Here is a 25,656-nt window from a genome sequence, read left to right on the forward strand (position 1 = left end):
GACATCAGACAAAGCTGTGTGTGTCCTTCTACTCCTGATGGCATACTTCAAAGAGCCCAAAACCTCCATCATGCTTGAGACTGATGTAAGTTGTTAAAAAGATAAATAAGCATGTAGTGATTGCATAAGTAAGCACAAATTTTGCTGCAACAGATGTATGATACAGCGATCTTATTTTACAGCCATGTGCCACTGCCGCTGATGTACAAAGGACACAGGAGCTGCCAAGCACCCCCTGCTTGATTGTACAAGGTACTGTTATTTTGATTTTAACTTTATATTTGTAGGAAAACTGTGAATATTTTATAAATGATTATAAAGTCATTACATATGTAACTGGCTGACTGGTGTTTTGAACATTTTTTTGCTAAATTTTGTATCTTATCACCATCTCTTCTGATTCTGAGCTTTTCTGATAATTTTTTCATTGAGCATTGAATGTTGCTGATCATCTCAATGACACATTCAGCATTCCACATCTTTATGACAGCACACATCTGCTTATTTCAGGTGACCTGATGAAGCCAAGGGCGTGGATGTTGTTGAGTGAGGAACGAGTGGTAATGGGACCACACAGCAACATCGTGAGCGGGTTGGCTGCGCTTTTTGCCAGCTTCTACAATCTGAATCTTAAGTACCCTGAAGACAGTTCCTGCACTTTGGAGTTTATTCAGAGGTACAGTATAGTAATTTAAAAATTAGCATTTTATTGGATCCTTAGTTGACACCCTTTTTCACTCAAAAATGAAAATCTAACACGCACGCACACACAAAAGCAGACATGGTGTTGCTCAAATTAATAACATTTTTTGTTTGTTTGTTTTTTTGTTTTGTTTTGTTTTACTGTTATAGCCCTGCAATCAAAAGTTGTGGTTCTAATGGGAATCTATGGTACAAAAATGTCTGCCAAGGGTATAAGTGTGAGGTTTTTTTTTTTTACTGAAACAAAAAAAAAAAAACTAATAATGCATCAAAATCAGTTTTTGTTTTGTTTTTTGTTTTTTTTACTAATCTTTGACTTATCCAAGACTCTGATACCTGATCAAAAATCCCTCCACCCAGATCACTTATTATATTGAAAATGAGCCATTTTCAGTTATTCTGAACGACAAAAACAGATATAAACACCAGGTGATAGATCCTTCAAGGGTATAAGTGTATGCATTTTTTGCACGCAGTATATTTTTGACCTTGGAACAATTTTAAAACCATATTTTGACAAGTAACATAAAATTAAACTTCCCAGCCAAAAGTGATTCAGTAAAAAATATGGCCAAAAAACAAGTGAAATTTTCACTCACCGGACAAAAATGTCCAGACGGTTAATTAGTGGGTAGTATTAGTATTGTTCTTCTATTCTTTATTTTTATTATTATTATTATTATTATTGTTCTTCTGTTCCTTATTATAATTATTATTATTATTATTCACGTTTCAGCTCCTTCATACTTAATGCTATTAAAACCGTTCGACTATCAAAATGCTCTTTTAGGACATTGCCGCTATTACTTTTCAGCTTTCGAACTTTCATAGTTTTTACACTGTAAAACTTTTTTTAACCAATTTTTACAATGGAAGTCTATGGGAGAAATCTTCAAACCTGCTTCTACTACTTCTGCTAGTACTTCTACTGCTTTTATTACTACTATTGCTACTATTACTATTACTACTCCTACTATTATATTACTACTGTTACAATTACTACTACTACTTTTACTATTATTACTATTACTTTTACTACTATTACTAGTAAATTTACTACTACTATTGCTTTTACTACTACTACTACCATTGCTATTACAACTATCATGATTACTTCTATTACTGCTATTACTCTTAGGCATTTTATGTGAGATTTATGCATTTTCAGCAGCGTTTTTCATTTCAGCAATGAACATTCCCACTGCATTTTCATTAGGAAATGCAATTTTTCTAGTTTAACATAAAAGATCACCTGATATTAATACTTTATTTTTGATTTACAGATGCTTCCTGGGTATCAATCCAGAAACTGGCTCGAAGACAAAGAGGAAACGTGGAGGGATCAACGCACATGTAAGCACTCTAATGCGCAAACTGGTAGATTTCGAGTGGCAGGCAATGTAGAAGGTTGTAGAAGGTAGAATGTTGTTTTTTTTTTCTTTTTTAACAACTTGTGAGAGTTCCTTTTTTGACCTGTGGATTCCATTTTGGCAAATTGGCCCATTGACATAATCCCTACAGTCACAGTAGTAGGTTTGTTACCTTTAATTGTCGGTACAAGCTATTTTTAGATCAGTGGAGCAGAGCTGTGAGAACATCTCCGTCTCGTAAGGTTCCATTATTATCTCATAGCTTGTTGTTGGATTGTGTATTTAATGAGTTTGATGAGGGAAACCAAGAAATCCCATTAGCCCCCGTAGCGTAGCTCTGAGCAGCTCATTGTCTCTGCTCCGCTTATCTAAAAATAGCTTGTACCAACAATTAAAGGTAACGGACCTACTACTATGACTATGGGGGTTATGGCAATGGGCCAGTTTGCCAAAACTGCCAAAACCCATGTTGAACTCTTCCTTTAAAATATGCCTGAATTGTAGTGGTTGTACTGTTGTACAGTTTTGCTGTTGCACATTTTAAATTGTTAATTTTTAAAGCTGTTTGTAAAGGGTGTCCCTTTTGTCATGACCCTTTGATTACATTTGCAGCCATTTTGATTTTATGTACGAGCCAAAACAAACTATACTTCCTGTGAGTGGTTTTACTTTTTACATTTTTAGTGTTGCACATTTTTGCTGTTGCACATTTTATACTTATGCTTACTAATTGTTCTGAATATGTTAGCAGCATGTTTGCCCAGGAAACTGCCTATGAATGTTCCTGTTAAATGTAATATTGCACTTTGCACTTATCATAAGCTTGATTAAAAAGTAAAAACAAATCATGATTTTGTTCTGTTTTCTTTTTTGAGCATAAAGTGAGAGGGTGCAGTAAAATTACAATTAACAAATGGATTTTACAATATATTACTTTGTTTATTAAATTGTAAATTTACAGTAAATTATTGGTTAATAATTGCATTACTTTTACAGTAATTCAACGTAGATATTTCACAGCAATTTACTGTATTTATTTCACATTACTTTACAGTAAGTCCACAGCTAATTACTGCTATATCACGGTAATTCCTTGGGCATGGCAACCATGAATTTACGGTAAAGAGTTGTTGTTTTATTGTAAATTACTGTGGAATAATTACAGTAAAGTACTGTGAATTAATTATGGTAAATTGTTGTGAAAATATTTACAGCGAATTGCTGTGAAAGTAATGCAATTATTAGCCAATCATTTACTGTAATTTTACAGTGAAATTTCTTAGAGTGTGGGGATGGAGGATAGGGAGAGTGTTAGGGTTCTATTAGATTATTTGAGGGATACAGGACTGTATGATAGGATTTAGGTATAGGGATAGATTTAGAGGTAGGATTTAGGTGTAGGAGTTAGATGTAGGGGGATGCACAGTGGTGCAGTGGTTAGCACTGTGGCCTCACAGCAAGAAGGTTCCAGGTTCGAGTCCCGGCTCGGGCGTGGGATCTTTCTGTGTGTCCCCCAGTTTCGGTCCGGGATGCAGACACCCTCTTGACCTTTAAGAGCAGACTCAAGACCTTCCTTTTTGATCAGGCTTATAGCTGGGCTGCTTAGGCTGGCCGTTAGATATGCTGCTATAGGCTTAGGCTGCTGGGGGATCTCCCATAATGCATTGGGCTTCTTTCGACTCCTCTCTGTCCTCCTATATTTGTCATATATAAATCACACTCATATGTGTTACTAACTCATCCTCTTCTCCGGAGCCTTCGGGCTCTCCTCATCCCAGATCCCGAGTGCTGCTGGAGGAGGCTGCAGACCTGAAGAGGCTCAAGCTGCCACCCGTAGCTCCACCTGCTTACGTCCCCGTCTGTCCATCAGTCTCTTCCCTTTCTCTCTCTTTATCTCTGTCCCTCTCTTTCCTTCTGCATAAATGTCTTCCTCCATTATCTGTCTTTGTCTCTGCCCCTCTCTCCTGCTCTCTTTCCCCCCCAACCGGTCAAAGCAGAAGGCCGTCCCCATTGAGCCTGGATCTGCTCGACGTTCCTGCCTGTTAAAAGGAAGGTTTTCGTCACCGCTGTTGCAGGATGTGCTTGCTCATGGAGAATTGTTGGGTGGAAATTCATTGAAGGAGCGTGTTTCTAGACCTGCTCTACCTGTAAAGTGTCATGAGATAACTTTTGTTGTGATTTGGCGCTATACAAATAAATCTGACTTGACTTGACTTCTGTGTGGAGTTTGCATGTTCTCCCTGTTCCTGTGTGGGTTCTCTCTGGTACTCCGGCTTCCTCCCACCGTCCAAAGACATGCAATTTGGGGACTAGGCTGATTGGATTCTCTAAATTGACTGTAGGTGTGAATGTGAGTGTGAATGGTTGTTCGTCTCTGTCTGTTGGCCCTGCGATGGACTGGCGACCTGTCCAGGGTTAACCCCGCCTCTCTCCCGTAGATGCTGGGATAGGCTCCAGCCCCCTTGCGACCCTAACTAGTAAGGAATAAGCGGAAGATGACGATGGATGGACGATGGTTAGATGTAGGGAAAGATGGTGTTCCGCGGTGGGACGGAAGTGGGCGGTAATGCTCCAGCTAGTTGGTTGCCAACCTCCGTAAAAACCCAGTAAGAAGAAGAAGAAGTCTCAGATGGTTCAGTCTGGGGTAGCTGCAGACCTGAGAAGGCATGTGACCGTGTATATTTCTTCCATCTAGTTTTTTTTTTTTTTCAGTTTTATTTTTGGATATCCAAGTCTTTTTTCCACACTTAAAATAAAACACCTCAATCTGCTTCAGCGACTCCAGCCATTTTTTTCTACATTGAAGAACCCACAGTTCTTGTAACAATCCCCCTTAAAAAGCAGGGTCAGAAAACAAGACACAACCTGAGAGACCCACAAGATGCTTATGTAGAAATATATACAGTAGCATTTAGTGTATATATAAATATTTAGACACTTCATAATGTACAGTTTCAATTGAATTTGTTTGAGATGCAATGATTTTTATTCGTAGTAGTGGTGGTAGTACTGGTATGTATTTCACATTATTGGTGCCGGTTCAGTTGAGTTCCTCACTCAGGTTTTGTCTTGTAAACTTCAGTCATCCATCACCACTGTTGAACTAAAGTTCTACTTGCAACAGCAAAAAAATAAATAAAAAATATAACACACAATTTATCAACTGTTTACCACTCATGTTTGAGTCAGAGCAATTAAAACATTCCAAAACACCTTTAACATTTGAATCAGAAATTTGAAGTTCATTCTTAAGTGTTTTTTCATCACTCCAGCCAATTCACAGTAATTCAATCCCCAGTGTGTGTGTGTGTGTGTGTGTGTGTGTGTGTGTGTGTGTGTGTGTGTGTTGGGGGAGGGGTATATGGAGTTAAAATCATAACAAAAACCTCACAAACACACAAAATCTGATTGATTGATTGACTGATTGATTGACTGACTTACAAATTGACTGATCGGTTAGCTAACTGTCCGAATGACCAAATTCTTGATTGATTAATTGACTGATTGACGAACTAATTGAGTGTCTTCAGAGACACGACCACCAGTGCTCCTAGCAGTAGCAGCAGTGGTGGTAGCAGCGTCAGTGTAAGAGTTGTCAAAAAAATTGATTTATCAATTAAATATAGATTTTGAAACGTAAAAACAGGCCTTAATGACTTTTCAATAGGACCGATACTCTCGCTGCCACCTTGGTTTAAAATGCGCCGCTGCTGCCAACACACACACACATACAAACAGACAGAGCACTACCCAGGGGAGCGAGCCATCGTGCATCCTGTTAATGTGTCCAGAATAACTTGAAAAAATTCTCTATCTCAAGAAGAAAGTTCTTTATTTTTCTGAAACAATGAAACATTTTTGCACAAATTTCTGAGTGGTTGCTTGGTATCGAAAATCGAATATAAACATTTTTCAAAATATTGTATCGAAGTGTGAAATCTAGTATCGTGACAACACTCGTCAGTGACACAGAGCGCGATGCTCTCCCGACCGCCGCTCGGTGTCCCCTCATGGGCCTGCCCAAGATGAGCCGTCTAGTCCTCTTATGTGCCCTTCTACAGCTGCGGCGACAGGTATTTGAGGCGGTCCCAGTAAACTGGGCTTGTCGGAACAAACTAGGCTTGCTGACATTGATATCGCCAAAAACAAAAACATATCGTCCATTCTTACTATGTATAGTATGTACTGTTATAAAATGTATGAAATAGCTGTTGTAATATGTGTAACATTATCAGCATGTGGACTAAACAATGTGCATGTCCACCCTGTCATGAACCCTCCATCCTGTCATGGGAGGCTTGCTACCAGGATGGACAATGACAGGGTGGACTTTTTTGGCTAATGTTAGCATTTAATGAGCACATGGTGGACCTTTACTTAGCAACATGATTAAGTTAGCAAGCTGACTGTGTACAGTTCAAGAAATATGTTCCAAATTTCTTCAAGGTTTTTAATATCAAATGATATTTCACTCCATTTTTTTAATCTCAAAAGCATGGATACAGAGGGGATCAGAGATTTCCATCAGAGAAGTTACGGTCAAACCAATTGTGGCAATAAAGTCCAAAGTGTGGTCACAGCAATGAGTTGGGCCATAGGCGAAATGAACCAAGTTAAGTGAATCCACAACACTCAAGAATTTGAGTTACATTGGTTAGAAGCATATGTAACTGTGCTGACAGCCATCGGTCACACTACCCTGCCCTTCGAGAACCATGCCCATGCACTACAGATACCCCCCCAATCCTACACTGCCCCTCTCCGATTCCACCACACAACTCAATGACCCCATGGCCAGTTCTCCAACTTCTGACACCGTTTGTAGCAAACTCAGGTGGAAGTCACCCCACCCTGCACTCTAAAAATTTGGCCTGCAGGGAATCAAACATGCTCACTGGCCTTGCTCATTGGCGTGGCAGTCAAAGCATATTTGACGATGCTGACGGTGATTCGTTGCAACACCTATCTGGTCGGAGTGGTCTTTGCTATTTTTTTCTTTTGAGTGTTCAAGGCCTTCTTCTTCATCCTTTCTTCCTGCCGCTGCTCTTGCTTTTCTTTTTGCAGCTGTTCCATCTCTCTCCGCTGCTGCCGTATCTTTTCCACTCTGGCTTTGTCTTCCGCTTTCCTGCAACATCAAAAACAACGATGACTTTGTGGTCGTGGGTCCGTCAAACCTCAACCTGCTAAAACTGCTGACTCATTGCAAAAGCGACTATGCAGCTTCACATGGGTCACTCCCAGCCCTCACGGGTTCTGACCCCTAGAAATGGATAGATTAATATTTGATGATGACATTATTCTGACCTGACGGCAGCAACCTTCGCCATGTTCCTCTGTAGGTTCACCTTCTTCAACCTCTCCTGCTCCTGCTGCTTCTCTTTCAGCAGCTTCTGCCTGAGACGCTCTCTTTTCTCCTTTTCCTCTCTTTTTTGCAGGTCCTTCAGGCGGACCAGCCGCTTCCGAAGCTCGGCCAAGGACATCTCCTCGAGGACATCCTGGCCTGCAGTCTGGCATAGGACACAAAGGCAAACTTTGACACATCTCAGGACATGAATTGTGAAATGACACCAATGCTTTCTTTCACTTACCTCTGTGTCATCAAGCGCTTTGAATTTTGCGTCAAGATGTGAATTAATACTGCCCATTTCCTGAATGATCCTCAGTTTTAGGATGAGCTCTGCTTGTGCCTCCTCCAGAGCTTTACGAAGTCGCCCTTGGTGCTTAATGGTGACTTCTTGCACTGTGGTATTTTCATGAAAATGATTAGAATTAAAAGGATCTCATAAAAATGAGACCATAGCAGCACATGTCATGAAATCAAGCAGCTTACCAATACTCTGCTTAAGTTTTTTCAACTTCTCTTCGGCTTCTTTGCTGTTCTTATGGCCCTTTGCCACCTGTCGCACCAGGTCTCTCATCGCTTTTTCCTGCTCTAACCTTTTCTTGGCATAATTCTGCATCAGCTGTGCAGTCTACAAGAAAGACATTTTTACACAAAAATCAATTGCCTGAAAAAGGTGTTCAGAGAGCAGAAATGTTTTGGCTAATCCTCCTTGTATTTGTGCTGTGCCGTCTTTATTTTCACCAACTGGTGACCGGTCTTTACACACCTCTTTTAGCTGGAGTAGAGGAGACTTCTGGTCCCTCACTGGCTCCTTGGTGGTGATGCGCTCTTCATCACAGTCACCTTTCCCCTCCAACAGGTGCTTAATTCTAGTCAACACACAGAGAAATTACTCTTCACTTAATGTGGTTCAAAGAATTCCCAAAAGTCGACAATTCAGTAACACAGTAGTCTTAGCATCACATCCATTCCAGGTATTATTGGACCAGCCAGCCTGAAGAATTCCCACAGAGAAATCACAGTTTTCAGTTCTGAAGTATCCAGACACTGATCATACTGAGAACCCTCCTCTGACAGGCTGAAAGTAAACAACATGCCGTACCTCTGCAGTTCCCATTCATCCTGACGGACCTCGTTGGCCCCTTTTCTCAGCATGTCTGCTTTTGTGAGCTTGAAGGTGTCGCTGTCTCTCTGAAAGAATCAGAACAATTCTGTTAACCGATGCACGTGGAAAGAAATCATCCTGGAGACAGAAAAAGAACTGATAGTAGACCTCACCTCATCACTGGGAGGAGGATCTTTATAAAAGCTTTTGATTTGCAGCTTTGCATTTTGTTCTTCCTTGATCTGGGACTCCACTTTCTGAGGGATGAAAGACAATTAAGCAGATATGTAAATAAAAGTGGTAAAGTGACCTGTTTTAAGGTGAGTTTGTTGTATGAGAAAATATGTTGAAATGTAACTGCCGGTAAAGGAATGTTTTTAGACGTCTCTACCTTTTTGGGTTCTGACACGATTGGAATTGCACATCTGACTTGTCTGATATTTGCCTGATGCAGCAGCTCCTTTAGTGAGGAACAGATTGGATGTCAATACAACGCCATGTAAAAAGGAATTACTGAATAGAAAGGTATAATATAAGCATAGCATATGAATACAATGACTACCAAATGAAAGCACATGTCCATGTGTACATATGTCAGCTGCTGCGTCACACAGGATCTCTTGGCAATCATTCAGGCCTTTCAGATATCATAGTTTTGTCAGGGGATGATAATTAGCTGACATCGTACCTCCTTCTTTTGACAGTTCTGCTGCTTGATCCGCTGTAACGTCTCAAACTCTTTTGGAGCCTTGTAAGTGCTTTTTGGTGTCTAGGAAACCACAATCATTTTAATGATACATTCAATACACCCTCTATTAATGTACAATCTAAAGCATGTACACATTTAATTGTAAATATTCAAAGGGAATAAATGTTTCTTACTGGTTTGGGATGAGTGAGAGGGACCTCCTGAGGTTCAGTGGGTTTTTTTGGCACCTTCTTGACCTGGTGCCCTTTGGGTAGCTGCTTTGCAAGCTGGTCTACAATTTTATGAATCTCAGGTTGCCATCTGAAGGAGAAAATAAATGTGTTACTTGATAACTTGCCTTTAAAATGACTGATTTCTTCAAAATGGCCACAGACAGTTTTATTTACCTCAACAGGGGACCAATTAACTTTTCCTCCACATGGGCAGCATCACACACACTGTTCCACTTCTCCTGGATACATGTGGTGAGGTTTGTGGCAAAGAAACTCAGGAACTAAAACCAAACACATGAACAAAAACATTTTCCATGTAAAGAGCTCGAGACAGTCCCTTCCTCCAGTGCCTCATCCATTAAATGTACCATAACTAGTACTCTTGTATGGAGGACCAAGTTTTGGTTCATTAAATTAATACAATCTTATTCATGGAAAAATGTATTGTTAATTAAATTGATGTTCTTACAGCATGCATGTTTTTGAAGTCCAGTGCCTTGACAATGATGTCAAACCGTCGAAGTCCAATGTCATCCAAGGCAAATGTGGCCAGGTAACAGACAACTGACAAGAAATACAAGCACGTTAGTGGTCATTTTGGTCCTTTCTGCCTGACATTAAAAAGTGCTGTTTACTTACTAACAAACTGGCTGCGATGACTTTCGGGTATCTTTCCATTTTGTCCGTAAAAGTCATCGATCACCAGGTCAACTACGTTTTTGTGCTCAATGCATCCTGAAATGACATCGAGCACAAACTTCTGCTGCTGGGTTCCCATTTTCTACAACACAAAAACAAACGTGATATTGCTGAGTTGATATGGTGGACTTCCAGCATCTCAGCTTCCTAGCAGCTTTTTAATCACTCTGGTGTACCTTCAGGTCCTTGGAAGCTTCTTTCAGAAAGTCATCCACTTGATGTTTGCCAGGGGTGAACTTATCAAAGATCTTAATGGCCTCTTTGGCAAGGACTCCATAGACAGTTGCCATTGTATTTCTACCTACAGTAAGAGAATGATAAATTAGGTGAAATGCTTTTTCATTGCAGGTGAAAGACACGGACTTTCCAGCACGAAGTAAACGCAAATGTAACCAAGCTAAGATTCAGATCAATGCAACACAACAAAACTGTAGGATGTTCCGGTAAAATATTCTGGCAGTGTGAATGTGTCAGTTGCAGCGTATCTGAAATTGTTGGATGGGCTCTTTAAAGATTCACCAAGGGCAGTTTTAGAAATGTACTCTGGTGCCTTTTAGCTGTACAGTGAGAGTTTTTGTTCCTTTGCTTGTTGGATCTGTGGCAACATGAGCGCTACATGTCACTTCACATTGATTCTTTTGAACAGCAGCAGCGAAAGAGAACCTCTGCATTTTGACTACCTACCAACTGTGATCGCTTATCAACTATGATATCTCAGGAACTATGACAACTCCAACACGTGCATTTGTTGATTTGGTCCTTAGGCCAAAAAGTTTTTGTCAACTTACCAAAAAACACTTGTGGTTGGTATTTCGCGTTTGCTGTTCAGTGTATGTTTGTCTTTGGGACGAGACGTCTAATAAGTCATTTTCTATTGTGTGTGGCAAAATTATCTGGTGTTGTCATTGATAAGTTCAGTGATGTCACTGAGATCAACCAATGACAAGCCACGGATGTGTGTGTGTGTCAGTTAACATGACTGAGTGGAGGGATGGTGACGGATCAGCTGACATCACAGGCTTGACTCTGCCTGGACAGCTTTGATCCTCTGTGACATCATCTGGCTGATCAGATCACAGCAGAGGAGCAAATGTTCAGAGCCCCAAGATCAGAGTGACGTGAAGCAGCTATGGTCTTCCTCCTAAAGCCTTCCTCCCCTCCATTTCACTCAGACTCTTACAACATTCTAATGGCTTGATACAACAATAATTTATGAACACTTTGGAAAACATTTTAGTTAAAAACATCAAGCTGACTTTTAAAGTAATTATTGTCCACCATGTTTAGTGCTGGAGAATCAGACCCTCCTCTTCCTCTTGGCCATGATTGGTAGCAGCAGTTTCTCTTCCATAGGTGGAAAGTAATTTGGTAATTTCACTCAAGCGCTTCACCTAAGCTTCACCTAAGTACAATGTTGAGGTACTCAAGTATTTGCATTTTCAGAGACATGGCCTACTTTTATTGTGGAAATCATCTCCCCGTCAGAAGATTCTTCCAGAGCACCAGGCTTTTTTTTCAAAGTGGATTTCAGCGAAGTTGCTACTGTCCAAGGTGGTGGTGATGGATGTGCCTCAGTTCACATCATAGCATTGAGACAGCCCACCCAGAAGTCCATCGTACTTCATTTAATCCCACTACATCATGTACACGGTCTTAAAATCTTGGCACGTGTTGTGTATTGGCCAATACTGTAATGTCGAGCCATGTCGTAAAGCTTCCGATAGTAAGACACCAACAATATGAGCTCAATTTTTGTTTTTGCCTTCTCGGTCTCCTTTGCCCCACCCCTTGCATTTCATTTGCTGCCTCCACAAACTTTGACACAGAATCTCTGAGTGGCAGAGTGAAATCTGAAGAATCGTGTGAGCTGCAACTGTTCATTGGTCCTACTGCTGTGGTCGATACCCCTTCCCCTCTGCAGCCCTTCTATCGTTGAAATGACAGGAGGTAGAGTGAAAAGATATTCAGAGTGAATTTCATCACAAAAACTAATAAACATTAGCACTGAATTTAGATTGTAAATATGTGGATATTTTGTACTGTTCACCTGTCACTCTGGCTGCTAATGAGGCATTAGTCCAGACGTTACCTTGAAAACCTTGTTGAGGCAAGTTTTCCTTTGAGTCAAATGAGGAAGCAGAATGTCTTATTTTTGCCCTTCTTGGACATTGATTACGCATGAATACTGAATCAGTGTATTAATACAGCTATAACTTTTCCTCCAGTTTACGAACTTCCACCAATGTGTCATTCAGACTGACAGCAAGATTGCTTCACCATTAACCCAAAGTCACTTCTGCTGCTTTTTCTGTCTCCTGGCCTCACAAAGCTGATCTGGCTTTCCACCGACTAAAACAGCTGTTTACCTCTGCTCCCATCCTCTTGCACCCTATCATGGAGACAGACACCTGCCGTGACAACTATTGCCACCTAACATATGTGGAAAAACTATAATAATGAGACAAAGACACAAATATGTAAATTTGTACTCAGCTCACCCATTGGCGAGGACACTTTGTCGGGTGGCGTGTCCAAACAAGTCTCCGCTCAGGAGCCACATCAGCACCGGTGGTGGAGTGCTGCTGGAAAGGCGGCTGTAGAAGGCAGCAGTGGTTATCTACAGGAGGCAACCAGTCTCCCCTCCTCACCCACGCACAGCTCCCCTGCCTAACTGTCCTCACGCCGGCAGCCCTAACCAGCTGCGAACGCACCCTCCCAGCCCAAAGGGGTCCCAGCCACCAGACAGACGAAATGATCAATGATCAAGAGGCACAGATGAATGGACCCATTTCTGAGACTGTTCATGCTAATAGTCTTTCTTTTCTTTGTTGCTCACTTTCCATGTCCTCTAGTGGTGGTGTCACAGCTCCCACCACCCAACCGTAGATGCAGTCCACTCTATTGTTCACACCAAACAGCATTTCTTGTGTCCCACCATGTCTCAGGACACTCAACCTTCCATCACCCACTCCACAGCATAAGAACCCTGGCCCTTCATCCACTCATTGCCAGATCACCTATTATACCTCATTTAGAGTCATGTCTAGGGATGAGCTGGACACTCTGATGAAACGAGGAACCAGTTACTGACAAGTAAAAATGTGTCACGATCCGTACTTGGGTGCTTTTTTGAATCGGGACAGTTCTTAATGGGTGTCGACCTCCAACAATGTTCTCTGATAGACAGCCGGGCTGTCAGTCAAGCACAGAGTCCCTCCCCCCATATACAGAGAAAAGAGGAGCAACTCGATATGGCTGCCTCACCTCACAGAAGATGGATGTGTTTCCTCTTTGCAGAGTGCAGACACAACTTCTTTGTGTACAAGATTCTCTTCTCTCACTTGGTTGTTCACTGTTGAGGATTTATTCCTCCATCAACCCACTTTTGTTTGGGAAAGAACAAAAAAGTAGAGAACTCTTAGTTGTCCGTGGCACAGATTGATTGAAAAGTAGACCAGGGGCTTTTATTAAATAAGCAGGAAGCTCTGCATCATCGCCATGTCCACAGTCACACTGTCAATTCATTAAAACATGAATGGAGAAAAGGCATCTGGCGTGCAAATAAAACAGTCCACCTTTTTATTTGTCCTCCACGTTTGCATGTGCGCATGCAAATACACACACACACACACAATCAGTCTCTCTCATTTTTTAAATTTGAAAATTGTATATACTCAGGACAATGAATGATACAGAGTGCAACTTGTCTAACAGTGACACTGAACCAGCAGTCTGCTACTCTCCATCACAAGTCAGTCAGCATCAAGTCAGTGGCAGTAGAAGCCCAACCTGATCGAAGCGAAGTAAAATCTGGTCAACTGGACGTAAGTTTATCTTGAAGACGTTTCACCTCTCATCCGAGAGGCTTCTTCAGTTCTAGTGAAGAGTGTGGAAACTCCAGCTTATAAACCTATGTGGGAGTGGTCAGTGCTATTGTGGTGGAAACGACCCTCCCGAGACTCACCTGGCCTCTCCAAACGACAGTCGTTGTGCGGTGTCAGGGAGTTTCAGGGGTGGTCGTTGGGGGGTTTCACCGACCACTCAGATGCTAATGGGCTGTGCTGGCATCAGCCGTTCCACATGGGTCTTTCAGCTGAACTCTTTGGGGAAGCTTTGAAAGGACTTGGTTGTAAATAGGTGAAAGGAAATGTCGCAGTCCACCTCCTCTGTTCAAAGATGGTTTCTCTATCCTGACGTGGATGGCTTCTTTAACTCCTCTTTCAAACCATCTGTCCTCTCTGTCGAGAATTTGGACATGGTCGTCCTGGAAGGAGTGGCTTTCCTCCTTGAGGTGGAGGAAAACCGCTGAGTCCTGTCCTCCAGAGTTGGCTCTTCTATGTTGGGCCATGCGCTTGTTGAGGGGCTGTTTGGTTTCCCCTATGTAGAGATCCGTGCAGGCCTCACTGCATCTGACAGCGTATACCAGATTGCTTTTCTGGCTGTGAGGGGTGGGATCTTTGGGGTGAACCAGTCTTTGTCTCAGAGTGTTGTCTGGTTTAAAAGACACAGGGATGCGGTGCTTATTATAGATTCTCCTTAATTTCTCAGAAACCCCTGCCACATAGGGGATCACTATGTTTTTTCTCCTGCCTTCTTCATCTTCCCTCCTCCTGGAGCTCTCCTCCTTTCTGGACCTGGAAGAGGATTTTACAAAGGTCCAGTCTGGGAAGCCACAAGTTTTAAGTGCTCTTTTCAGATGCTGCTGTTCTTTTTTCCGGCCTTGGACGCTGGTGGGGATGGTCTCCGCTCGGTGTTGCAGCGTCCTGATGACACCTAACTTGTGCTCCAGAGGATGGTGAGAGTCAAAAAGCAAGTATTGGTCAGTGTGGGTGGGTTTCCTGTACACATCCACCCTCAGGCTCCTGTCCTCTTGAATGTAGACGTCACAGTCCAAAAAGGGCAGATGGTTGTCTTTCACATCCTCTCTGGTGAACTTGATGTTGACGTCTACCGAGTTGATGTGTGCTGTAAACGGTTGTACCTCCTGAATCTTGATCTTCACCCAGGTGTCATCAACGTATCGGAACCAGTGGGTGGGGGAGGGTCCACTGAAGGAAGTCAGGGCCCTCTGTTCCACCTCTTCCATGTATAGGTTGGCCACGATAGGAGATACGGGAGAACCCATGGCACAGCCGTGTTTTTGCCTGAAAAACTTCCCTCTGTACTGGAAGTAGGTTGTGTTCAGGCAAAGGTCCAGAAGTTGGCAGATTTGGTCCGGATTGAGGTTGGTCCTGTTGCTGAGGGTGTTGTCCAGCTGTAGGCGTTTCTTCACTGTTTCTACAGCCTCCACGGTAGGGACGCAGGTGAACAAGGAGGTCACATCGTAGGACACCATGGTCTCATCTGGGTCCAGCTTGAGTTCTCTAACCTTGTTCACGAAGTCCATGGAATTCTGGACGTGGTGGGGGGTTTTCCCTACCAAGGGGGCTAAGATGGTGGCGACGTGTTTGGCGATGTTGTACGTCACGGAGTTTATGCTGCTGACAATGGGTCGGAGCGGGGCACCTTCCTTGTGGATTTTGGGGAGGCCGTAAATCCGTGGAACTGCGTCTCCGGGGTACAGGCGGTGATACTCCAAGCGGTTGATGATTTCCCCCTTTTGCAGCTTCTGTAGGTGTTCCACCACTTTCTTCTTGTAGCTGCTGGTGGGGTCGCGTTTTAAGGTCTCATATGTGTGAATGTCACTGAGAAGAGAACTGATCTTGTTCTGGTAGTCAGTTGTGTCAAGGACCACCGTGCATCTTCCTTTGTCAGCCGGAAGGATGGTGATGTTCTCATCTTTGCTCAGTGCATTCAAGGCCTTCCTTTCCTGGACCGAGAGGTTGGCAGAGGGGACCTTCGCTTCGGAGAGGGCCGCTGTGACCTTGAGTCGTAGTTCATCTGCTTCTGTGGTGGAGAGGTTGTTCTTCTTGATGGCGGATTCTGTGGCAGTGATGAGGTCCACAGTCGGGAGATGTTTCGGGGTGACAGCAAAGTTCATTCCTTTGGCAAGGACGCGTTTCTCAGGACTGGTGAGCTCCCTGTTGGATAAGTTCCTTATCCACCTGTCCTGTGAGTCCGCTGGGGTTGAAACGCGTCCTTGCCAAAGGAATGAACTTTGCTGTCACCCCGAAACATCTCCCGACTGTGGACCTCATCACTGCCACAGAATCCGCCATCAAGAAGAACAACCTCTCCACCACAGAAGCAGATGAACTACGACTCAAGGTCACAGCGGCCCTCTCCGAAGCGAAGGTCCCCTCTGCCAACCTCTCGGTCCAGGAAAGGAAGGCCTTGAATGCACTGAGCAAAGATGAGAACATCACCATCCTTCCGGCTGACAAAGGAAGATGCACGGTGGTCCTTGACACAACTGACTACCAGAACAAGATCAGTTCTCTTCTCAGTGACATTCACACATATGAGACCTTAAAACGCGACCCCACCAGCAGCTACAAGAAGAAAGTGGTGGAACACCTACAGAAGCTGCAAAAGGGGGAAATCATCAACCGCTTGGAGTATCACCGCCTGTACCCCGGAGACGCAGTTCCACGGATTTACGGCCTCCCCAAAATCCACAAGGAAGGTGCCCCGCTCCGACCCATTGTCAGCAGCATAAACTCCGTGACGTACAACATCGCCAAACACGTCGCCACCATCTTAGCCCCCTTGGTAGGGAAAACCCCCCACCACGTCCAGAATTCCATGGACTTCGTGAACAAGGTTAGAGAACTCAAGCTGGACCCAGATGAGACCATGGTGTCCTACGATGTGACCTCCTTGTTCACCTGCGTCCCTACCGTGGAGGCTGTAGAAACAGTGAAGAAACGCCTACAGCTGGACAACACCCTCAGCAACAGGACCAACCTCAATCCGGACCAAATCTGCCAACTTCTGGACCTTTGCCTGAACACAACCTACTTCCAGTACAGAGGGAAGTTTTTCAGGCAAAAACACGGCTGTGCCATGGGTTCTCCCGTATCTCCTATCGTGGCCAACCTATACATGGAAGAGGTGGAACAGAGGGCCCTGACTTCCTTCAGTGGACCCTCCCCCACCCACTGGTTCCGATACGTTGATGACACCTGGGTGAAGATCAAGATTCAGGAGGTACAACCGTTTACAGCACACATCAACTCGGTAGACGTCAACATCAAGTTCACCAGAGAGGATGTGAAAGACAACCATCTGCCCTTTTTGGACTGTGACGTCTACATTCAAGAGGACAGGAGCCTGAGGGTGGATGTGTACAGGAAACCCACCCACACTGACCAATACTTGCTTTTTGACTCTCACCATCCTCTGGAGCACAAGTTAGGTGTCATCAGGACGCTGCAACACCGAGCAGAGACCATCCCCACCAGCGTCCAAGGCCGGAAAAAAGAACAGCAGCATCTGAAAAGAGCACTTAAAACTTGTGGCTTCCCAGACTGGACCTTTGTAAAATCCTCTTCCAGGTCCAGAAAGGAGGAGAGCTCCAGGAGGAGGGAAGATGAAGAAGGCAGGAGAAAAAACATAGTGATCCCCTATGTGGCAGGGGTTTCTGAGAAATTAAGGAGAATCTATAATAAGCACCGCATCCCTGTGTCTTTTAAACCAGACAACACTCTGAGACAAAGACTGGTTCACCCCAAAGATCCCACCCCTCACAGCCAGAAAAGCAATCTGGTATACGCTGTCAGATGCAGTGAGGCCTGCACGGATCTCTACATAGGGGAAACCAAACAGCCCCTCAACAAGCGCATGGCCCAACATAGAAGAGCCAACTCTGGAGGACAGGACTCAGCGGTTTTCCTCCACCTCAAGGAGGAAAGCCACTCCTTCCAGGACGACCATGTCCAAATTCTCGACAGAGAGGACAGATGGTTTGAAAGAGGAGTTAAAGAAGCCATCCACGTCAGGATAGAGAAACCATCTTTGAACAGAGGAGGTGGACTGCGACATTTCCTTTCACCTATTTACAACCAAGTCCTTTCAAAGCTTCCCCAAAGAGTTCAGCTGAAAGACCCATGTGGAACGGCTGATGCCAGCACAGCCCATTAGCATCTGAGTGGTCGGTGAAACCCCCCAACGACCACCCCTGAAACTCCCTGACACCGCACAACGACTGTCGTTTGGAGAGGCCAGGTGAGTCTCGGGAGGGTCGTTTCCACCACAATAGCACTGACCACTCCCACATAGGTTTATAAGCTGGAGTTTCCACACTCTTCACTAGAACTGAAGAAGCCTCTCGGATGAGAGGTGAAACGTCTTCAAGATAAACTTACGTCCAGTTGACCAGATTTTACTTCGCTTCGATCTACGATGACCTGGATGAATGAGAACCTACACAGACATCAAGCCCAACCTGAGAATGTTCTGTAAAGTGGAGGTGCTGCTGTGAGCACGTTTCCTTACTTCCTCTTACTTTTACTGGATGTTGAGAGCGTAGTGCATTGTCGTGGACTTGAAGACAGCGCTGCAATAATTGCACCAGCATGTTAAGAGTGCTACCAGAGGAGCTAACATATTGGACAAGGTTTACTCCAACATTAGGTTGGCCTATGGGGCTAGACCACGACACTTGGATGCTCCAGAACAAGTTGGTGAGTTGTTGTTACTTATATCTTTGCGTTGAGGTTCAAAACAAGGGACAGTCGTTCTGCTAACTCTTATTTATTTGTTGTGAAATGCAGGAAAGCCAACTTTCTGAGTTGGCACTTGAAGTCTCATTGTGGCTGCTGCCTGAGCTGGAGTACACACAGGTAAGTCTGTTGTTGTGGAAGAAGAGATCATCGTCCTTCAAGATCTCCCTGACCTGCCAACTGCTTTTGCTTACCTCTTTGGACTGATCTGGGTTTTCAACCTTAGGGACCAAAAGGTTTCAAGAGCACATTTGAAACTGTTCAGAAGGTTTTGATGGAACTTGGTACAGACCTCTCTGCAAGGGTCAGATCCCTCAAAAACAAACTCCTTCAGTGAACCCACATGTTAACTGATACTGTCAGATCTGGAATTTGTTGACCTATGAACACCATGACAATTTACTCTTCCTGTTAACTCACACTCAACTTTGATGGACCTCGAACTCCCAGTCTCTTATATTCATGTATTTTGCATTTCATTGGGTTTTCCTCAAACATGTTACAAGTCAAGATTCAGTGTTTGTACATTGCCCCATATTTGAGCAGTGTTACAAAAAAGAATTTGTAGAAGTTATGGCACTCAGTGACCTTGTAAACAGATTTATTAGATTCATAGTTCATACTATCAAAATATTTAAGAACCTTTTTTGAGAATATCACTTTTTCTCTATTTTCTTCTTAAGACTAAATTTAAGAAAAAAGTAATACTTAAGAAGATATTTTTTTTCTTAAGAAGGTTTTGTGAATCCGGCCCCCACACTCTCCGGGTGAACAGAAAAAAAAGACACCAAATTACCGATGCTCTCCTCCAACAAATGATTAATCCCGTCATGTGCCGGTTACTCTCCCCTCTCTCCGTTTGCGTGTCTGTCTGTTTGTCTCTCCCTTGGTTTCTTGCAGGATTTCTTGTTGTTCCTCATGCCCTCTCCTCACTCTTCCACCACTTCTTCTACTCCGCTACATTACCGGACGAGGAGCGGCTCACAACGCCACTGCGAATGATGCTGATCCTGCTGCCACTCCTTCGCGCGACCCATCCTCTCATTGAATGGCAGGAAGGAGAGGAGAGGAGAGGAGTGCAATGTTTCTGTTTCTGTCTCTGTCTCTCTCTCTATCTCTCCCCATCACCAGGAGCTACAGATGATGATTGATGACCTGCGCAGCTGCACCGAATCACCCTTCAGAGTGGTGTGGGAATGGCTCCCGCTACTCGGGACAGAAGTTAGCCTTCCTGAGACTTCCATCGACTTTTAAGTCCATAGAATTCAAGTTCAATGCCTGGAGCGATTAAATAATAACTCAGGGATTTGTTCCATGATGTAAAAAGGTGTCAAAATTAACCAAACTCATGAATTTTAGAGGTTTTTATGCTTAGTCATGCTGTTTGCTAACTAATGGTTAACAAAGACAACAGCTGGTCAAAAGGCTGACAACAAAACTGTGAGGCTTAGTTGTTGGTGATGTTGGAATCACAGATCCAAAAAAGCAACATTCCTTTACTTATCTTTCAAAATGGAGAAAATAAACTTCAGCCCCTGGAAAGCTAACGTTACAGCTCCCTGACCAAGGAGGGTTTTACTAGACTGCAGTCTTATAGCCAAGTTAGCTAAAATGTTGGTTGGCTAATGTTATTGTCTGCCTATAGAAGCAAATGAGGTCAATGATTTGAAAGTGTTATGACATCATAATGTAATGTAATGATGACAAAAATAAATCCATCAACCAAAAAGGCCCATGGGCCCCGTGTCTGAACATGTCATCACTTAACTTCTGCCAACGTATGCTAACGAAGCTTTCAGAGAGGCATTTTCGACCCAGCAGTGAAAGGAACACACCAACTATTGGGTACCCATGCTAGTTGGCTTAGCACAATGACTGGTAGTGGGTGAGAAGTGTTAGCACCAACTACCTCAGCCACCCACTACCAGTCATTGTGCTAAGCTAATTAGCGTGGGTCTCAGCCCCCTCAGTCACTCACAGGGGAGAGGAGGGTGTCAGTATTCTTTATAGACACATATCCATCCTGATATGTTTGGTATGTGGGGATGATAATGGAGTTACAAGTGTTCTGGTAATCTCATGTCCGTTTCATACATCACTGTGAAACTCTCCCAAATTCAGTGTCATCAAACTGAATCTACTGCTGCCTCTTATCTTGTCTGATGATAAATGTCCCAAGGGGAATACATTCATGTGTGTCTGTAAGCAAGGGAACACATATAATCTATAATCCATCATGACGCAGTCACCTGGTGTGTCTGCTGTGTGTGTGTGTGTGTGTGTGTGTGTGTGTGTGTGTGTGTGTGTGTGTGTGTGTGTGTGTGTGTGGACCAGAATTCAGGGGACACCTCATTCAGTTACTGGAACATCATGAAGAGATACATTGAAAGATGAGGTTGGAGGAAAGGAGGAGACAGTGATGTGACAATTGTAGTCAGAAACAATCATCTTTATATGTGTAGCACCTTCCTTAACATGAGCTGAAGTGTTTATACAAATAGAATAAAATAACAGGATTAAAAAAAAGAATATGATTGAAACCACAGTGGGCAGGTCAGCACAGTGGTGCAGTGGTTAGCACTTTCGCCTCACAACAAGAAGGTTGTAGGTGGAAGCCCCGGCTGGAGCACAGAGTCTTTCTGTGTGGAGTCTGCATGTCCCTGCTCCGGCTTCCTCCCACAGGGGAGGAAATCAATTCAGTTTCCATGATGTCTTCATCTCAGCTGAGAGACATACACACAACAGTGTTGATGATGATAGTAACGTAGATACCGCTTTCATCCAGCAGATGGTGAAATGTAACCCCATGTCTCCAGTAAGCGGCTTTATCATGTCACCTATCACAGCCGTGTGCTCCCCATCCAGCCTCTATTGGAGGTTGCCAATCGTCCCCGTCAAACCTCCAGGTCTGCGTGACAGAGCGCGGCCTTCTGGAGGCTTCTAGTCCAGATCGTAGAAAAAAACACACGTCTGGTCAGTAGACAAATAAAGGATTTTGAAGTTCTTCTAAAATTTTCTCCAGCAACTCGAAACAGTTTGAAACCCTCTGATGTAAATGATGTGATGGTGTTGTGCTCGTACCTTTCGCTGGTAGAGGAGGACATAGGCACTGTCCTGGTACTGCTCGACCACGGGTAGTACGAGTCACATGTGCGTCGTAGGTCAGCCACCTCTCAGCTGTGTCCTCCAGTCCATAGCCTGGCTGCACCCCTGCACTGATGTAGTGTCTTAACTGGACCTCAGTGCTGCATTTGACACCATCGACCACAGCATCCTGCTACAGAGACTAGACCATGACATTGGGATTAAAGGAACTGCCCTAAAATGGTTTAAGTCCTACTTATCTGACAGGTTTCAGTTTGTTAATGTTAATAATGACCATTCGGAGTATAGCAGAGTTACATATGGTGTACCACAGGGTTCAGTTTTAGGACCGATTCTCTTCACTCTTTACATGCTCCCATTAGGTGACATAATCCGGAAGCACTCAATCAACTTCCACTGTTATGCAGATGACACACAACTTTACTTGTCGATGGAGCCAGACGACACAAGCCAGCTTACTCATCTGCAAGACTGCCTGAAAGACATTAAATCCTGGATGTCTTCTAACTTCTTAATGCTCAATTCAGATAAAACTGAGGTAATCATTTTTGGACCTAAACACCACAGGGACACACTCTTGAATCGGATCTCTACTCTAGATGGCATCACCCTAACTTCGAGTACAACTGCAAGGAACCTTGGGGTCATTTTTGACCATGACCTTCCCTTCAGCTCCCACATAAAGCATGTGACTAGGACCGCCTTCTTCCATCTGCGAAGTATCGCTAAGATTAGGAATACCCTTTCCCAGAGTGATGCTGAAAAACTGGTGCATGCATTTATCACTTCTCGGCTGGACTACTGCAACTCTCTCCTGTCAGGATGTCCTAAATACTCTCTAAAGAGTCTCCAGCTGGTCCAGAACGCTGCAGCGAGGGTTTTGACGGGAGTTAAGAAGAGAGAACACATCTCTCCCACTTTAGCTTCTCTCCACTGGCTTCCTGTAGGATCTAGAATCGACTTCAAAGTCCTTCTGCTAACTTATAAGGCTCTCAATGATAAAGCTCCATCCTATTTGAAAGAGCTCATTAGTCCCTACTGTCCGACCAGAGCACTCCGCTCCCAGAATGCAGGTCTTTTCGTGATTCCCAGTATCAATAAAAACAGACTGGGAGGTAGAGCCTTTAGTTACCGGGCTCCTTTACTGTGGAACCAGCTCTCTCCATGGGTCAGAGAGGAAGACACTTTAACTACGTTTAAGTCCAGGCTTAAGACCTTCCTCTATGACAGAGCCTTCAGTTAGGACTGGTTCAGGTAGCTCTGAACCATTGATAGCTATGCTGCTACAGGCTTAGACTGCTGGGGGACACATCAGGTTACATGGAGCCCTTCCCTCCTCTCCTCTCCCCCTCTCTCCTCCTCTCCTCCCTGCACATTTTTGGAACTGTCATTACCATTACTTGTTGCACTTTGTAGTTTGGCCTTGGTGTCTCGCAGTCTCTCTGTGTTTCCACAGATCCACCAGAGCCTCAACCGCCGCCTGCATCGCCCCCCCCCCCCATCTTATTCCCTACTGTTACACCGGCCTGCGCTCCCCTTCCATGAACCAGTCTGCCATCCAGTCCCCCATCAAGCTGGCTTGCTCTCCCTGCCTCCCCTACCAGAAGCTTCCTTCTTCAGCTGTTATTAACATTTCCATGTTTCCCACATTCTGCATTGTAAACTGTTTTCTTGTCTGTAGCAACATCTACTGCACGTCTGTCCGTCCTGGGTGAGGGATCCCTCCTCTGTTGCTCACCCTGAGGTTTCTCAGATTTTTCCCTGTTAAAAGGGTTTTCTATGGAGTTTTTCCTCAGTCGATGTGAGGGTCTAAGGGCAGAGGATGTTGTTATGATGCCATGTGAAGCCCTTTGAGACAAACTGTTTGTGAAAACGGGCTCTACAAATAAAATTGCCTTGCCTTGCCTTGCCTTAACTGGAGAGGATGTATTTTCGTGGTGTTCCTGAGCTACTGACATTTTTTTTTCATTTAAATAAATACATGGAAAACAATCACTTTTAAATTGGCCACTTGGCATCATGAGTGAGAGTAGAACAGAACAGATGATCTTACCCCTTACTGCTGTAGGTCCAAAGTGGCTGAAACCACTAACTTAACAACTGTGTTCTTTTCAGGGGGGCGACTGCTTTGGCCTGTTCAGCAGTCGCCCCCCTGAAAAGAACACACTTGTTAAGTTAATTTTGATGATTTTCTTGATTGAACCTGACAGACTGAAGGTTACAAAGCAAAAGTCCCAGTCTCAGGTGTTCATTATCAGCTGATGTAGTTTTTCCTTGCCTGGTAGGAGGGAACTACCAGGTCCCTGAGGATGACAACTTTCTCCTTCAGCTTCTGCAGCTGGTTAGTGAACCGCATGATATGCAGTTCCAGTGCTCTGTTGAGAAAAGACAAGATATGAACAGTAAAGAATCTCCAGACATCTATAATGGGCTGTCTCACGTGATGGGGGGGGGGGGGGGGGTGACTCACTTTGGCAATGAAATGACTTTGTTGCTCATGCTAGAATTTGTTCATCCACACTTACAGCAGAAGTTGATGATGGACTTCTGGAAAATAGCAAAGGACTATATTGTTGGCGCCAATGCAACAACCAACCCCATTCCCACACATGTCATGCGAATGTATTTCTTACCTTCTGGTAACTGTCCATTAGGTCCTCCACGGTCTGCTCTTTGCGTCCAGGAGTTAGGGCCAGGGCCAGGTTGTTCATTTCCTTCTCACGATTGTGTCCCTGTCCACAATTGCACTATTCATGACAAATAGTTACTTGGCCCTAGTATCAGCAGTGGTGAAGCCAGCACCCTAACATTGCCTCAAAAGTGGGTGGCAGTACTTTGTCCCATAACGTAACAACAGGCTACTTACCTCCAGCATCTCCTGGTGTTATTTTATCCGAAAACCACAGTTGTTCTCCACAGGACAGTGATAGACCGTCCCCAGGCCAGCTGCTGTCACCTGCAGCTCCATAGGACAGTGAGCAGGAACTCATGAACGTCCTGCAAACACACAAAATCAGCTCAATCATGGATAAACAGGAACACACCAGGAGGTGTAGGAACCACAAACAGCTGACTCACGTTCTGATTGTTACCCACAAACTGAGGAGCCACGGCCAAAACAACTCTCTCAAATATGTGAAGGTGGTTGCTGTCCACCTTTCTGGAGCCATGGAGAGTTGTTCAAGTACGTAGTGTTATGTTCCAAGTTTTGTTAGTGTTGTGTTTTTGATTCAGTATTCTGTTAGTGTCTGTTTCTTTTTTTTCCCTTACAGCTCTGAGGCTGGTAGGAGGCGGGGCCAGGTGGCACTGAGCTCACACTCCTGATTACTATTGGTTCTTTGTTTTGTCTCGTTATCCCTCTGAGGTATTTTTGGTTTTGTCGTTTCTCTCACCTTTTTGTGAGGCGCTTTACGTTTACCTTTTTTCCAGGCGATGTTCTCATGTTTTGTTTTGGTACTTGTCCCACGTGACTATTTGTTTTGCACTTTGTAAATAAACTTTGTTACTCCTGTCTCTACTTACCGGGTCCTGGCCTTTGTCTCAAGATCAGAAAGTAACACGTAGAGCCTAAAAAACTACTGTAACATTAGGAAATGATGAACATATGACAGGTTTGCTTCCTACATCCAATTGAAACAAACGAAAACTTATTGGAATCAGAAGTATGGAAGAATTTGGCATCACAACAGACTTGCAAAACACACCAAGAGGATTTTAGTGGCATAAGTGATGGACAAAACTTAAAGTCCAACCAGTTCTTTGAAAATCCAGGATGTCTGCAGCTAATTCTTTTCCGGGATGCATTTG

At 43.9% G+C, this 25,656-nt stretch overlaps 1 protein-coding gene and 1 long non-coding RNA gene across 8 annotated transcripts; both read right to left on the reverse strand.

The window, feature by feature from the left end:
• Positions 1 to 5,948: 5,948 nt before the first annotated feature.
• Positions 5,949 to 10,975, reverse strand: LOC147258393 (cilia- and flagella-associated protein 99-like). 7 transcript variants are annotated; one of them, XM_086207676.1, is made up of 12 exons: positions 10,318 to 10,966; positions 10,082 to 10,223; positions 9,912 to 10,006; positions 9,404 to 9,723; positions 9,210 to 9,290; positions 8,913 to 8,981; positions 8,695 to 8,778; positions 8,519 to 8,607; positions 8,183 to 8,285; positions 7,903 to 8,044; positions 7,377 to 7,812; positions 5,949 to 7,197 (listed from the first exon to the last, which is right to left on the reverse strand). In XM_086207676.1, the coding sequence occupies exons 8-12, from the start codon at positions 8,569 to 8,571 to the stop codon at positions 7,035 to 7,037; spliced, it is 897 nt and encodes a 298-aa protein (XP_086063802.1). In that variant the 5' UTR covers positions 8,572 to 8,607; positions 8,695 to 8,778; positions 8,913 to 8,981; positions 9,210 to 9,290; positions 9,404 to 9,723; positions 9,912 to 10,006; positions 10,082 to 10,223; positions 10,318 to 10,966; the 3' UTR covers positions 5,949 to 7,034. The 7 variants fall into 7 exon arrangements, with proteins under 7 accessions (XP_086063802.1, XP_086063803.1, XP_086063804.1 ...); XM_086207677.1 differs by having other exon boundaries at positions 9,404 to 10,223; positions 10,318 to 10,442; positions 10,930 to 10,975; XM_086207678.1 differs by having other exon boundaries at positions 9,404 to 10,223; positions 10,318 to 10,438; positions 10,822 to 10,966.
• A 13,119-nt stretch (positions 10,976 to 24,094) lies between these two features.
• On the reverse strand, positions 24,095 to 25,341 carry LOC147258394 (uncharacterized). Its single transcript, XR_015116753.1, has 5 exons — positions 24,928 to 25,341; positions 24,716 to 24,846; positions 24,483 to 24,581; positions 24,320 to 24,396; positions 24,095 to 24,224 (listed from the first exon to the last, which is right to left on the reverse strand). It is a non-coding gene; the product is annotated as an uncharacterized LOC147258394 (long non-coding RNA).
• Between the last annotated feature and the right edge of the window lie 315 nt (positions 25,342 to 25,656).

Source organism: Aulostomus chinensis, chromosome 7 (genome assembly GCF_037954235.1).
Source record: "Aulostomus chinensis isolate RoL2024-O1b breed Wild chromosome 7, RoL_Achi_v1.0, whole genome shotgun sequence".
NCBI classification, from domain to species: domain Eukaryota; kingdom Metazoa; phylum Chordata; class Actinopteri; order Syngnathiformes; family Aulostomidae; genus Aulostomus; species Aulostomus chinensis.

Coding starts and splice junctions, on each gene's coding strand:
- LOC147258393 (XM_086207677.1), bottom strand. CDS start 8,571: ATGCTGAGAAAAGGGGCCAACGAGGTCCGTCAGGATGAATGGGAACTG. Junction 8,286..8,518: donor GATGAATGGGAACTGCAGAG/GTACGGCATGTT, acceptor TGTGTTGACTAG/AATTAAGCACCTGTTGGAGG. Junction 7,198..7,376: donor GCGAAGGTTGCTGCCGTCAG/GTCAGAATAATG, acceptor TTGATGTTGCAG/GAAAGCGGAAGACAAAGCCA.